Consider the following 12,217-nt stretch of genomic DNA (forward strand, 5'->3'; position numbering starts at 1 on the left):
TCACCTGGCTCCCGCTCCTCCGCACCCTCCCTGCCCCCTGCCACCTGCCCCCTTCCCCATCACCTGGCTCCCGCTCCTCCGCACCCTCCCCTGCCACCTGCCCCCTTCCCCATCACCTGGCTCCCGCTCCTCCGCACCCTCCCTGCCACCTGCCCCCTTCCCTATCACCTGGCTCCCTCTCCTCCGCAACCTCTCTGCCCCCTGCCCCCTTCCCCATCACCTGGCTCCCGCTCCTCCGCACCCTCCCTGCCCCCTGCCACCTGCCCCCTTCCCCATCACCTGGCTCCCGCTCCTCCGCACCCTCCCCTGCCACCTGCCCCCTTCCCCATCACCTGGCTCCCGCTCCTCCGCTCCCTCCCTGCCCCCTGCCACCTGCCCCCTTCCCCATCACCTGGCTCCCGCTCCTCCGCACCCTCCCTGCCCCCTGCCCCCTTCCCCATCACCTGGCTCCCGCTCCTCCGCTCCCTCCCTGCCCCCTGCCCCCTTCCCCATCACCTGGCTCCCGCTCCTCCGCACCCTCCCTGCCCCCTGCCACCTGCCCCCTGCTCCATCACCTGGCTCCCGCTCCTCCACACCCTCCCTGCCCCCTGCCACCTGCCCCCTGCTCCATCACCTGGCTCCCGCTCCTCCGCTCCCTCCCTGCCCCCTGCCCCCTTCCCCATCACCTGGCTCCCGCTCCTCCGCACCCTCCCTGCCACCTGCCACCTGCCCCCTTCCCCATCACCTGGCTCTCGCTCCTCCGCACCCTCCCTGCCCCCTGCCCCCTTCCCCATCACCTGGCTCCCGCTCCTCCGCACCCTCCCTGCCCCCTGCCACCTGCCCCCTTCCCCATCACCTGGCTCCCGCTCCTCCGCACCCTCCCTGCCACCTGCCCCCTTCCCTATCACCTGGCTCCCTCTCCTCCGCTCCCTCCCCTGCCACCTGCCCCCTTCCCCATCACCTGGCTCCCGCTCCTCCGCACCCTCCCTGCCACCTGCCCCCTTCCCTATCACCTGGCTCCCTCTCCTCCGCACCTCTCTGCCCCCTGCCCCCTTCCCCATCACCTGGCTCCCGCTCCTCCGCACCCTCCCTGCCCCCTGCCACCTGCCCCCTTCCCCATCACCTGGCTCCCGCTCCTCCGCACCCTCCCTGCCACCTGCCCCCTTCCCCATCACCTGGCTCCCGCTCCTCCGCTCCCTCCCTGCCCCCTGCCACCTGCCCCCTTCCCCATCACCTGGCTCCCGCTCCTCCGCACCCTCCCTGCCCCCTGCCCCCTTCCCCATCACCTGGCTCCCGCTCCTCCGCTCCCTCCCTGCCCCCTGCCCCCTTCCCCATCACCTGGCTCCCGCTCCTCCGCACCCTCCCTGCCCCCTGCCACCTGCCCCCTGCTCCATCACCTGGCTCCCGCTCCTCCACACCCTCCCTGCCCCCTGCCACCTGCCCCCTGCTCCATCACCTGGCTCCCGCTCCTCCGCTCCCTCCCTGCCCCCTGCCCCCTTCCCCATCACCTGGCTCCCGCTCCTCCGCACCCTCCCTGCCACCTGCCACCTGCCCCCTTCCCCATCACCTGGCTCTCCTCCTCCGCACCCTCCCTGCCCCCTGCCCCCTTCCCCATCACCTGGCTCCCGCTCCTCCGCTCCCTCCCCTGCCACCTGCCCCTCACACCTGTAGCCCAACTCCCCCGCTGCCTGCTCCCCACACCTCCGCCTCCTTGCTACGTGCCCCCCATGCCTCTGCTCCCACACCTCTGCCTACCCTTCGTGCCTCTGCCCCCCACTACCTGCCCCTGCACCTCTGCCACTCTCCACTGCCTACCCCCCACTCCCTGCCCCTTGCTCCCTGCCCCTGCCCCTCTGCCCCTCACCTCTGCCTGCCCCCTGTGCAGTACTGCCTCTCCAGTGCTGCTTGCCCTCCACACCTCCACCCTCACCACTGCCTGCCCTTCGCACCTCTGCCCCCCACTGCTGCCTGCCCTCTGCCCCCCACCACTACCTGTCTCTGCACCTCTGCCCCCCACCACTGCCTGCCCCATGCCTCTTCCTCTCCAGAGCTTCCTGCCCTGCACCCCCTGCCCACCCTCTGCACCTCTGCCACAGCTACCTGCACCAGGAGATGGGGAGGGAGGGAGAGCAAGTTCACCTGGGGCCCCCCAAGGCAGGGCCATGGGCCAACATCTGGGAGTAAACAGGGATCTTTCCTGCCCCCCAGCGCCCCCCCAGCGCCCCCCCAGCGCCATACGCACCGCAGGCTCCGCCTGTCCGTGTCGTACTGCTCCGGAAGCAGCCCTGCTAGGGTGTGGTAGATAATGACACTGGCCACAGCCTGGTCCTTGCTCAAGTCCGGGTGCCTCTTATGCCTCTTATGCCCCAGTGCCAGCTCCTCCTCCACCGAGCTGGGGGGCTGCTTGGCACTGCCCGGGGGGGGCTCTGGAGGAAGGACAAGGGTGAGTGACAGCTGAGCCAGACCTCAGTCCCGGGAGGGCCCCGGCCCTGCTGTGCTACGTGCCCTGCAAACAGGCTGGTGCCAGGCTGTGCCACGTCCCGCCCAGGGCTCCACCCAGCTCAGCCCCTGCTAGCCCAGCATCCCCCGCCCCACTGCCAGTGCCCCTCGTCCCCAACCCACAGCCTCTGCTAGCCCAGCATCCCCAGCCCCACTGCCAGTGCCCCTCGTCCCCAACCCACAGCCCCTACTAGCCTAGCATTCCCCCGCCCCACTGCCAGTGCCCCTCAGCCCCAACCCACAGCCCCTGCTAGCCCAGCATCCCCCGCCCCACTGCCAGTGCCCCTCAGCCCCAACCCACAGCCCCTGCTAGCCTAGCATTCCCCCGCCCCACTGCCAGTGCCCCTCGTCCCCAACCCACAGCCCCTGCTAGCCCAGCATCCCCCGCCCCACTGCCAGTGCCCCTCAGCCCCAACCCACAGCCCCTGCTAGCCTAGCATTCCCCCGCCCCACTGCCAGTGCCCCTCGTCCCCAACCCACAGCCCCTGCTAGCCCGGCATCCCCCGCCCCACTGCCAGTGCCCCTCAGCCCCAACCCACAGCCCCTGCTAGCCCGGCATCCCCCGCCCCACTGCCAGTGCCCCTCAGCCCCAACCCACAGCCCCTGCTAGCCCAGCATCCCCCCGCCCCACTGCCAGTGCCCCTCGTCCCCAACCCACAGCCCCTGCTAGCCCAGCATCCCCCGCCCCACTGCCAGTGCCCCTCAGCCCCAACCCACAGCCCCTGCTAGCCCAGCATCCCCCGCCCCACTGCCAGTGCCCCTCGTCCCCAACCCACAGCCCCTGCTAGCCCAGCATCCCCCGCCCCACTGCCAGTGCCCCTCAGCCCCAACCCACAGCCCCTGCTAGCCCAGCATCCCCCGCCCCACTGCCAGTGCCCCTCGTCCCCAACCCACAGCCCCTGCTAGCCCAGCATTCCCCTGCCCCACTGCCAGTGCCCCTCGTCCCCAACCCACAGCCCCTGCTAGCCCAGCATCCCCCGCCCCACTGCCAGTGCCCCTCGTCCCGAACCCACAGCCCCTGCTAGCCCAGCATCCCCCCGCCCCACTGCCAGTGCCCCTCAGCCCCAACCCACAGCCCCTGCTAGCCCAGCATCCCCCCGCCCCACTGCCAGTGCCTCTCGTCCCCAACCCACAGCCCCTGCTAGCCCAGCATCCCCCCGCCCCACTGCCAGTGCCTCTCGTCCCCAACCCACAGCCCCTGCTAGCCCAGCATTCCCCCGCCCCACTGCCAGTGCCCCTCAGCTCCAACCCACAGCCCCTGCTAGCCCAGCATCCCCCCGCCCCACTGCCAGTGCCTCTCGTCCCCAACCCACAGCCCCTGCTAGCCCAGCATCCCCCGCCCCACTGCCAGTGCCCCTCGTCCCCAACCCACAGCCCCTGCTAGCCCAGCATCCTCCCGCCCCACTGCCAGTGCCTCTCGTCCCCAACCCACAGCCCCTGCTAGCCCAGCATTCCCCCGCCCCACTGCCAGTGCCCCTCGTCCCCAACCCACAGCCCCTGCTAGCCCAGCATTCCCCCGCCCCACTGCCAGTGCCCCTCGTCCCCAACCCACAGCCCCTGCTAGCCTAGGGCGGGCACTGCCATTGACTCACGTTTGTCCCGGGGGGCCTGGAAGACGGTTTCGGGCAGGATAACGGTGGTTTCCAGGTCCACAGGCTTCTCGCCCCGCAGCGCTTCGTAATGGGGCAGCTTGGCCCCTGCGAAGTTCACCTTGTCCAGCCGCACCACGGAGATGACTGGCAGAGAGACCCCCCATGAGGGACTGGGCCTGCCGAGGGCACAGCCTGCCCCCCATCGAGCTCACCTACTACACACCCTCACCCCATTCACACCCCACCCTGCACGGCCACAGTGGGCGGATTCCGCCTGGACCTCAGCTCCAGCCACTGCCCGCCCTGACGCCAGACGCAAGCCCGTGGCCTCGATTCTGGGGGTCCTGGTGGCACTGAGCGCCAGCACCACCCCAGATGGAAGCTGCTCGGGTGGGCAAGGCTGTGTAGCTTGGTAGCTGGACTGGACTCCTCACACTCCACCCCCATGGCCCTTGTGTCCCTGCGGAGCCAGCGCCAGGTGACGGTTGACATGCGGCCACAGGAGGTGCTGAGAGTCGAGATGGCAACGGTTAACCGCTGTCCTGGCTGGGCTGAAAGAGCCCCACCCACAGCAGCCCCCCATGGTGAGTCCTGCCAGGCCAGCTGGAGCAGCCCCCGCCTGCTGATTCAATGGGATTTTACATCCCTAGCGCCCACAAGCTGCGGGGGGTCTGGCTCCAGGGCCAGATGGGCCCCCGGGCTGAGGATGTTAAATTGTGGGTATCTGGCTACTCGTAGTCGATGCACTTTGTAATGGCAACGATTAGTCACTAAGGGGCGCTCGGCAGCCGGGCCAGAACCGAGCAGTCCTGGCTGGTACCGGTTCCGGGAGCCACGTGTGCTGCAGTTCTGCATTGCAAATGTAGCAAGAACCGCTGCGCTCTTACTACATCTCAAATGCAGAGGCGCAGTGTCCCAGCCCAGTGCGAACCGGGACTGCTCGGTCCCAGCTCACTGAGTCCAGTTTGCAGCGGCCAGTCTCACAGAGGCAGCGAGCAGGGGGTGGGGGGCGAGGAGTCGGCTGCTCGCGAACATCCCTACCCAGGGCATGGAGCTGCAACAGCCAGTGGGTCTACAGGGCTCACAAACACGCCCGACCTGGGAGCCCCATAGAGCGGGGTCTGAGGCTGGTTCTATTTGTCCCTGAGCAGCCAGGGATGGGGGAGTCCCGGGGTAACCCCTCCTGTCCACACCAGAGACAGGCAGGGTGGGACTGGGCTGATCTGTGCCCTTGTTCTGCCCCATGGCTGGGTGTCAATGCCCAGGAACAGCACAGTGGAGTCAGCCCACCCAGTTCCATGTTTCTCAACCCCCACTCTGGTCTCTCTCAGCTCTGCTCCCATCGCGTGCACTGCCGGCCAGGCTCCCTCACACAGGGGTCTCAGGTCCTGCTCTCACCAGCTGCTCCTCTACAGTGAGCCCCCCAGCTAGGCCCACTCAGTGACAGTGTAACCCAGGGCTACTCAACCTTGGATACCCACAGCACTTGCCAAGGGCCACAACTTAAGTGTGGTTGCATGTATATGCAAATAGCTTATTTCACACTGATGGGCATGAATGCAAAGAGTAAGGCAAGACTACACAACACGCAGGCCCCGTTTAAGTCGGTTCTGCTGATACAATGCAATAGTTACCGGATTTCCACCCATATGCCAGCACTTTTCATGAGCAATGACAGTCCAGGAATGTAACGACTAAACCGCATCGCAGCAGAAGTCCAGTATCTTGACTCGCCGTTGTAGAGCGTGTTCCCAGTGGAGGCCGTGTTCAAAGGATCCCACCCACAGGCCACGTGTTGAGCCCCACATAAAACTGCACCGTGGCCCGCAAACAAACAGGCCATAGGCTGCGTGGGACGCGTGCTGAATAGCCCTGGGGTGCGTCTAGACTGGCAAGATTTTGCACAAAAGCGGCCGCTTTTGCGCAACAACTTGCCAACTGTCTACACTGGCCACGTGAATTTGCGCAAGAGCACTGACCTTGTAATGTACAAAATCCGTGCTTCTTGCGCAAATACTTTCACGCTCCCGCTCGGGGAAAAGCCCTCTTGCGCAAGAGGGCCACTGTAGACAGGGAAGAACTGTTTTGCGCAAAAAAGCCCCGATGGCTAAAATGGCGATTGGGGCTTTCTTGCGCAAAATCGCGTCTAGACTGGCCACGGATGCTTTTGCACAAAAGCACTTTTTGCACAAAAGCAACCTGCCAATCTAGATGCGCTTTTGCGGAAATACTTTAAATGGAAAAACTTTTCCATTCAAAGTATTTCTGCAAAATCCTGCCAGTCATGCAGCCCTGGTGTAACTCATGAACGTCATAGGGAGCGAGCTCTTTCAGAGACCCCTGTGCGGGAGGTAGGCGTCAGTTGAGTGTTGCTGGGATGATTCAGCGCTCCCCCCAGAAGCTTCTGCATTGTAACTATTGCATTTTATTAATCTCAGCAGAACTGACGTCAATGGGTCTGCGGGTAGTACAGTCTGGGGTCAGAGCAAGCAGGCCGAGCTGGTGCTTTTCTAAGGCCTGGGTGAGCTGAAAGAAACTGAGCCGGGAGCAGAGAACTGGCTGCTGCTCCTCACTCTGCAGCAGGTAGCGCTGTTGTTACCCCTCCACCAGGGATCACAAGCAATGCTATGGAGCCAGGAGAACCCGGGAGGCCAGAGACCTTCTGTTAACTGTCTGCTGTAAATGCTGTTTTGCTTTTAGCCAAACTGTTCAGCTGTGTCTACACTGGCATGAATTTCCAGAACTGCTTAAAACGGAATACTATTCCCTTTGCAGTTTTTCCGGAAAAGGAGCATCTACATTGGCAGGCTGCTTTTCCGGAAAAGCCCTTTTTCCGGAAAAGCGTCTGTGGCCAATGTAGACGCGCTTTTCCGGAAAAGAGCCCCAATCACCATTTTCGCGATCAGGGCTTTTTTCCAGAAAAGACTACTGGGCTGTCTACACTGGCCCTTTTCCGGAACAGTGTTCCGGAATAAGGACTTATGCCGGAGCGGGAGCAGAATAGTTTTTCCGGAATAGCGGCTGATTTTGTACAGTAGAGCGTCGTTGCTTTTCTGGAAATTCAATGGCCAGTGTAGACAGCTCACAGCTTATCCCGGAAAAGCGGCTGATTTTCCAGAATAAGTGGCCCAGTGTAGACACAGCCATTGTGTTTGTGGGGACTGAACTGTTCAAATTTTACTTTTAGTTTTCTCTTTCCTTCTGTTTACTGTAACTATGGACATTATCTGGGGGTTATAAAATAGCTGTGTTCTGCTGAAAGAATTAGATTATTTGTTTCTTCCTAAGATTTTATAAAGTTATTGAATTAAATTAATTTCTTTAGTTTCTTTTGGAACTCAAATATGGGGAGGCTGACACTGGGCAGTCCTTGCTGATATTCCTTACAGATAGGGTTGCCAGATGGTTGAAACAAAAATACCGAGCATCCCTCCCCCCAAAAAAAAAACCCCAGGAAAAATTCTGTTGAAGGGGGAAAGAAGGAGGGGGGGAGACTAAAGTTGTTGAGGGGGGGGGGGGGAAAGGACTCCAAGGACTTATTAAGCCAAAAAATAAAATAAAATAAAATAAAACAGCATGTCCCCTTTAAATGGAGGGGTAGGAACAGGGGAGCGGTTGAGCACTAAGACCCAGGGGAAGCACTGGTCTTTTGGCCAGCAGCCTTGGGGAACCAGGTAAGCATGGGGGCTGGGGTTGGGGGGCTGGAGGTGTTGGGGGCCAGGAGGGGGGGGGAGGCCGGCGCTGAGTGTTTGTAGGGTTGCCGGGCGCCCGGTATTTTCGCCTCCTGGCCGGGGAGAACTTCGAGAATACCGGGCATCTCAGGTGTCCGATATTCTCTGGATTTTTTACCGGACAGGAGGCGAAAATACCGGCCTGTCGGGGTCAATGCCGGACACCTGGCAGCCCCACCCACAGACTGGACTCTGGCTCTCCAGTACCGCTGTGGGAATGGCGTTTTTTAGATGGAGAAGGGCAGTGAAGTCTAGCCCACCCACGGTTACAATAGCCCCTCCTCAAGGGGTGGGTGTGGTGCACCTCCCCCACTCGGTGTGCAGGCCCGCCCAGGTGTGAGTGGAGTGCTCCTCCCTCTGATGCCCAAGCCCCTCCCCCATGCTGTGGCCACACCCCTCTCCCGCAGCACCCAGGCCCCTCCCAGTGTTCCCTCTAGGCCAGGGCTACGCAACACGTGGGCCACGTGTGGCCCCGCAGCCCGTTTGTTTGCGGCCCAGGGTGCAGTTTGGGTTGACGTGGAGCTCAGCACGTGGCCCTCGGCTGAGATCCTCTGAACGTGGCCTCCACTGGGAACAGGCTCCCAGCGGCGAGGCCTCTCCCAGGCGGGGGGGCACTGACAGACGCAAGCGGAGGGGCTGGCGGGAACGGAGGGAACGTTCCTGGGTGCGGGGAGCCGCAGGGCATTGTGGGAAGTGCTTTGTATTCACGCCCATCAGGGTGAAAGGAGCGATCTGCATCTGTATTTGCATGTGCATGCAACCACCCTCAAGGGCAGCCCTCGGCATGTGCTGAGTTTCACTGTGGGCCCCTGGGCTCGGCGGCACGGCAGCCCAGCTTCACAGGCGCCTGCTCAGCCCCACCCAGGCAGCTCCATGCAGGGAGAGGCAGCCTGGCGGGTGCCCAGGTCTCGCGTGCTGCTCCTCACCGATGTTGGGCGTGACGATGGTGAAGGGGCTCAGGTAGGTCTGGCGCAGGTTCCGGGCCAGGGTACTGGCGTAATCCTCGTAGCTCTTCAGCAGCCAGGCCGTGCCGCCCTCCGTCTGCTGGATCAGCTCCCAGTGGCGCTTGTTGCTGGGCTCCAGCAGGGCACTGCCCACCCGCAGCAGGTTCTGCAAGGGGGCACCGTGAGCACCGGCGTGGGGCCCTACCGGGCTGGCAGGCACCCCGGGGGGGGTCCAGAGCACAGCCTGGCTAGGCACAGCAGCAGGCTTGTTGCCATGGGGACCGAGTGTCAGGGTCCCACTTTGCTGGAGCTGAGCCAGGGCGACGGTTTGAATCTCAGTGGGGCCTAGCACCATGGGGCAGCGAGTCTGGGGTCCCACCTGACCCATGGGACCCAACAGATCCCAGAGACCCGCCAGACCCTGGGGGACCCGCCTCTCCCCAGCCAGGGAGGGAATTGCCCACTCCGGGCTGCACCAAGCAACACTTGATTCCTAAGTCCTTCCCATCAGCCCCTGCACCTGCCGCCTGCCATGCTCAGTCTGTGCCCTGTAAGGCATCACTGAGCTGCCCAGACACCCTCTGCCTGTCGCCCAGGGCAGCCACACAGGCCTGGCAGTGCCAGGTCAGACCCACGGGGCAGCCACACAGGCCTGGCAGTGCCAGGTCAGACCCACGGGGCAGCCACACAGGCCTGGCAGTGCCAGGTCAGACCCACGGGGCAGCCACACAGGCCTGGCAGTGCCAGGTCAGACCCACGGGGCAGCCACACAGGCCTGGCAGTGCCAGGTCAGACCCACGGGGCAGCCACACAGGCCTGGCAGTGCCAGGTCAGACCCACGGGGCAGCCACACAGGCCTGGCAGTGCCAGGTCAGACCCACGGGGCAGCCCACACAGGCCTGGCAGTGCCAGGTCAGACCCACGGGGCAGCCCACACAGGGCTGGCAGTGCCAGGTCAGACCCAGGGGGCAGCCACACAGGCCTGGCAGTGCCAGGTCAGACCCACGGGGCAGCCACACAGGCCTGGCAGTGCCAGGTCAGACCCACGGGGCAGCCACACAGGCCTGGCAGTGCCAGGTCAGACCCACGGGGCAGCCACACAGGCCTGGCAGTGCCAGGTCAGACCCACGGGGCAGCCACACAGGCCTGGCAGTGCCAGGTCAGACCCACGGGGCAGCCCACACAGGCCTGGCAGTGCCAGGTCAGACCCACGGGGCAGCCCACACAGGGCTGGCAGTGCCAGGTCAGACCCACGGGGCAGCCACACAGGCCTGGCAGTGCCAGGTCAGACCCAGGGGGCAGCCACACAGGCCTGCCAGTGCCAGGTCAGACCCACGGGGCAGCCCACACAGGCCTGGCAGTGCCAGGTCAGACCCACGGGGCAGCCACACAGGCCTGGCAGTGCCAGGTCAGACCCACGGGGCAGCCCACACAGGCCTGGCAGTGCCAGGTCAGACCCAGGGGGCAGCCACACAGGCCTGGCAGTGCCAGGTCAGACCCAGGGGGCAGCCACACAGGCCTGGCAGTGCCAGGTCAGACCCAGGGGGCAGCCACACAGGCCTGGCAGTGCCAGGTCAGACCCAGGGGGCAGCCACACAGGCCTGGCAGTGCCAGGTCAGACCCACGGGGCAGCCACACAGGCCTGGCAGTGCCAGGTCAGACCCACGGGGCAGCCCACACAGGCCTGGCAGTGCCAGGTCAGACCCACGGGGCAGCCACACAGGCCTGGCAGTGCCAGGTCAGACCCAGGGGGCAGCCACACAGGCCTGGCAGTGCCAGGTCAGACCCACGGGGCAGCCACACAGGCCTGGCAGTGCCAGGTCAGACCCACGGGGCAGCCCACACAGGCCTGGCAGTGCCAGGTCAGACCCACGGGGCAGCCACACAGGCCTGGCAGTGCCAGGTCAGACCCACGGGGCAGCCACACAGGCCTGGCAGTGCCAGGTCAGACCCACGGGGCAGCCACACAGGCCTGGCAGTGCCAGGTCAGACCCACGGGGCAGCCACACAGGCCTGGCAGTGCCAAGTCAGACCCACGGAGCAGCCACACAGGCCTGGCAGTGCCAGGTCAGACCCAGGGGGCAGCCACACAGGCCTGGCAGTGCCAGGTCACACCCACGGGGCAGCCCACACAGGCCTGGCAGTGCCAGGTCACACCCACGGGGCAGCCACACAGGCCTGGCAGTGCCAGGTCACACCCACGGGGCAGCCACACAGGCCTGGCAGTGCCAGGTCAGACCCACGGGGCAGCCACACAGGCCTGGCAGTGCCAGGTCAGACCCAGGGGGCAGCCACACAGGCCTGGCAGTGCCAGGTCACACCCACGGGGCAGCCCACACAGGCCTGGCAGTGCCAGGTCACACCCACGGGGCAGCCACACAGGCCTGGCAGTGCCAAGTCAGACCCACGGAGCAGCCACACAGGCCTGGCAGTGCCAGGTCACACCCACGGGGCAGCCACACAGGCCTGGCAGTGCCAAGTCAGACCCACGGAGCAGCCACACAGGCCTGGCAGTGCCAGGTCAGACCCAGGGGGCAGCCACACAGGCCTGGCAGTGCCAGGTCAGACCCACGGGGCAGCCACACAGGCCTGGCAGTGCCAGGTCAGACCCACGGGGCAGCCCACACAGGCCTGGCAGTGCCAGGTCAGACCCACGGGGCAGCCACACAGGCCTGGCAGTGCCAGGTCAGACCCAGGGGGCAGCCACACAGGCCTGGCAGTGCCAGGTCAGACCCAGGGGGCAGCCACACAGGCCTGGCAGTGCCAAGTCAGACCCACGGAGCAGCCACACAGGCCTGGCAGTGCCAGGTCACACCCACGGGGCAGCCCACACAGGCCTGGCAGTGCCAGGTCACACCCACGGGGCAGCCACACAGGCCTGGCAGTGCCAGGTCACACCCACGGGGCAGCCACACAGGCCTGGCAGTGCCAGGTCAGACCCAGGGGGCAGCCACACAGGCCTGGCAGTGCCAGGTCACACCCACGGGGCAGCCACACAGGCCTGGCAGTGCCAGGTCACACCCACGGGGCAGCCACACAGGCCTGGCAGTGCCAGGTCAGACCCACGGGGCAGCCACACAGGCCTGGCAGTGCCAGGTCAGACCCACGGGGCAGCCACACAGGCCTGGCAGTGCCAGGTCACACCCACGGGGCAGCCACACAGGCCTGGCAGTGCCAGGTCAGACCCACGGGGCAGCCACACAGGCCTGGCAGTGCCAGGTCACACCCACGGGGCAGCCCACACAGGCCTGGCAGTGCCAGGTCACACCCACGGGGCAGCCCACACAGGCCTAGCAGTGCCAGGTCAGACCCACGGGGCAGCCACACAGGCCTGGCAGTGCCAGGTCAGAACCCAGATCTTTTTCCTAGGTCCCGGTGCCAGCTGCTTTGCTCAGGGTCAGCCTCCGGCTCTCCCACTACTGCACATGCACAGCCGCAGCAGGGGGGCATCCTCTGAGCACAGCAAGGCCCC

General features: G+C 65.2%; 1 protein-coding gene across 3 annotated transcripts in view; it reads right to left on the bottom strand.

Moving 5' to 3' along the window:
- Positions 1 to 12,217, bottom strand: part of CELSR2 (cadherin EGF LAG seven-pass G-type receptor 2) — an 84,249-nt gene that overhangs the window by 10,743 nt on the left and 61,289 nt on the right. For all 3 annotated transcript variants that reach the window (XM_075910442.2, XM_075910443.2, XM_089773711.1), the window contains exons 19-21: positions 8,728 to 8,911; positions 4,071 to 4,214; positions 2,222 to 2,405 (exon numbers count right to left, since the gene is read on the bottom strand). In XM_075910442.2, the coding sequence (XP_075766557.2) occupies positions 2,222 to 2,405; positions 4,071 to 4,214; positions 8,728 to 8,911 (512 nt within the window). The remainder of the gene's footprint in view (positions 1 to 2,221; positions 2,406 to 4,070; positions 4,215 to 8,727; positions 8,912 to 12,217) is intronic.

The sequence above is a fragment of the Pelodiscus sinensis genome, chromosome 27 (genome assembly GCF_052426305.1).
Source record: "Pelodiscus sinensis isolate ZL-2025 chromosome 27, ASM5242630v1, whole genome shotgun sequence".
NCBI lineage: Eukaryota > Metazoa > Chordata > Testudines > Trionychidae > Pelodiscus > Pelodiscus sinensis.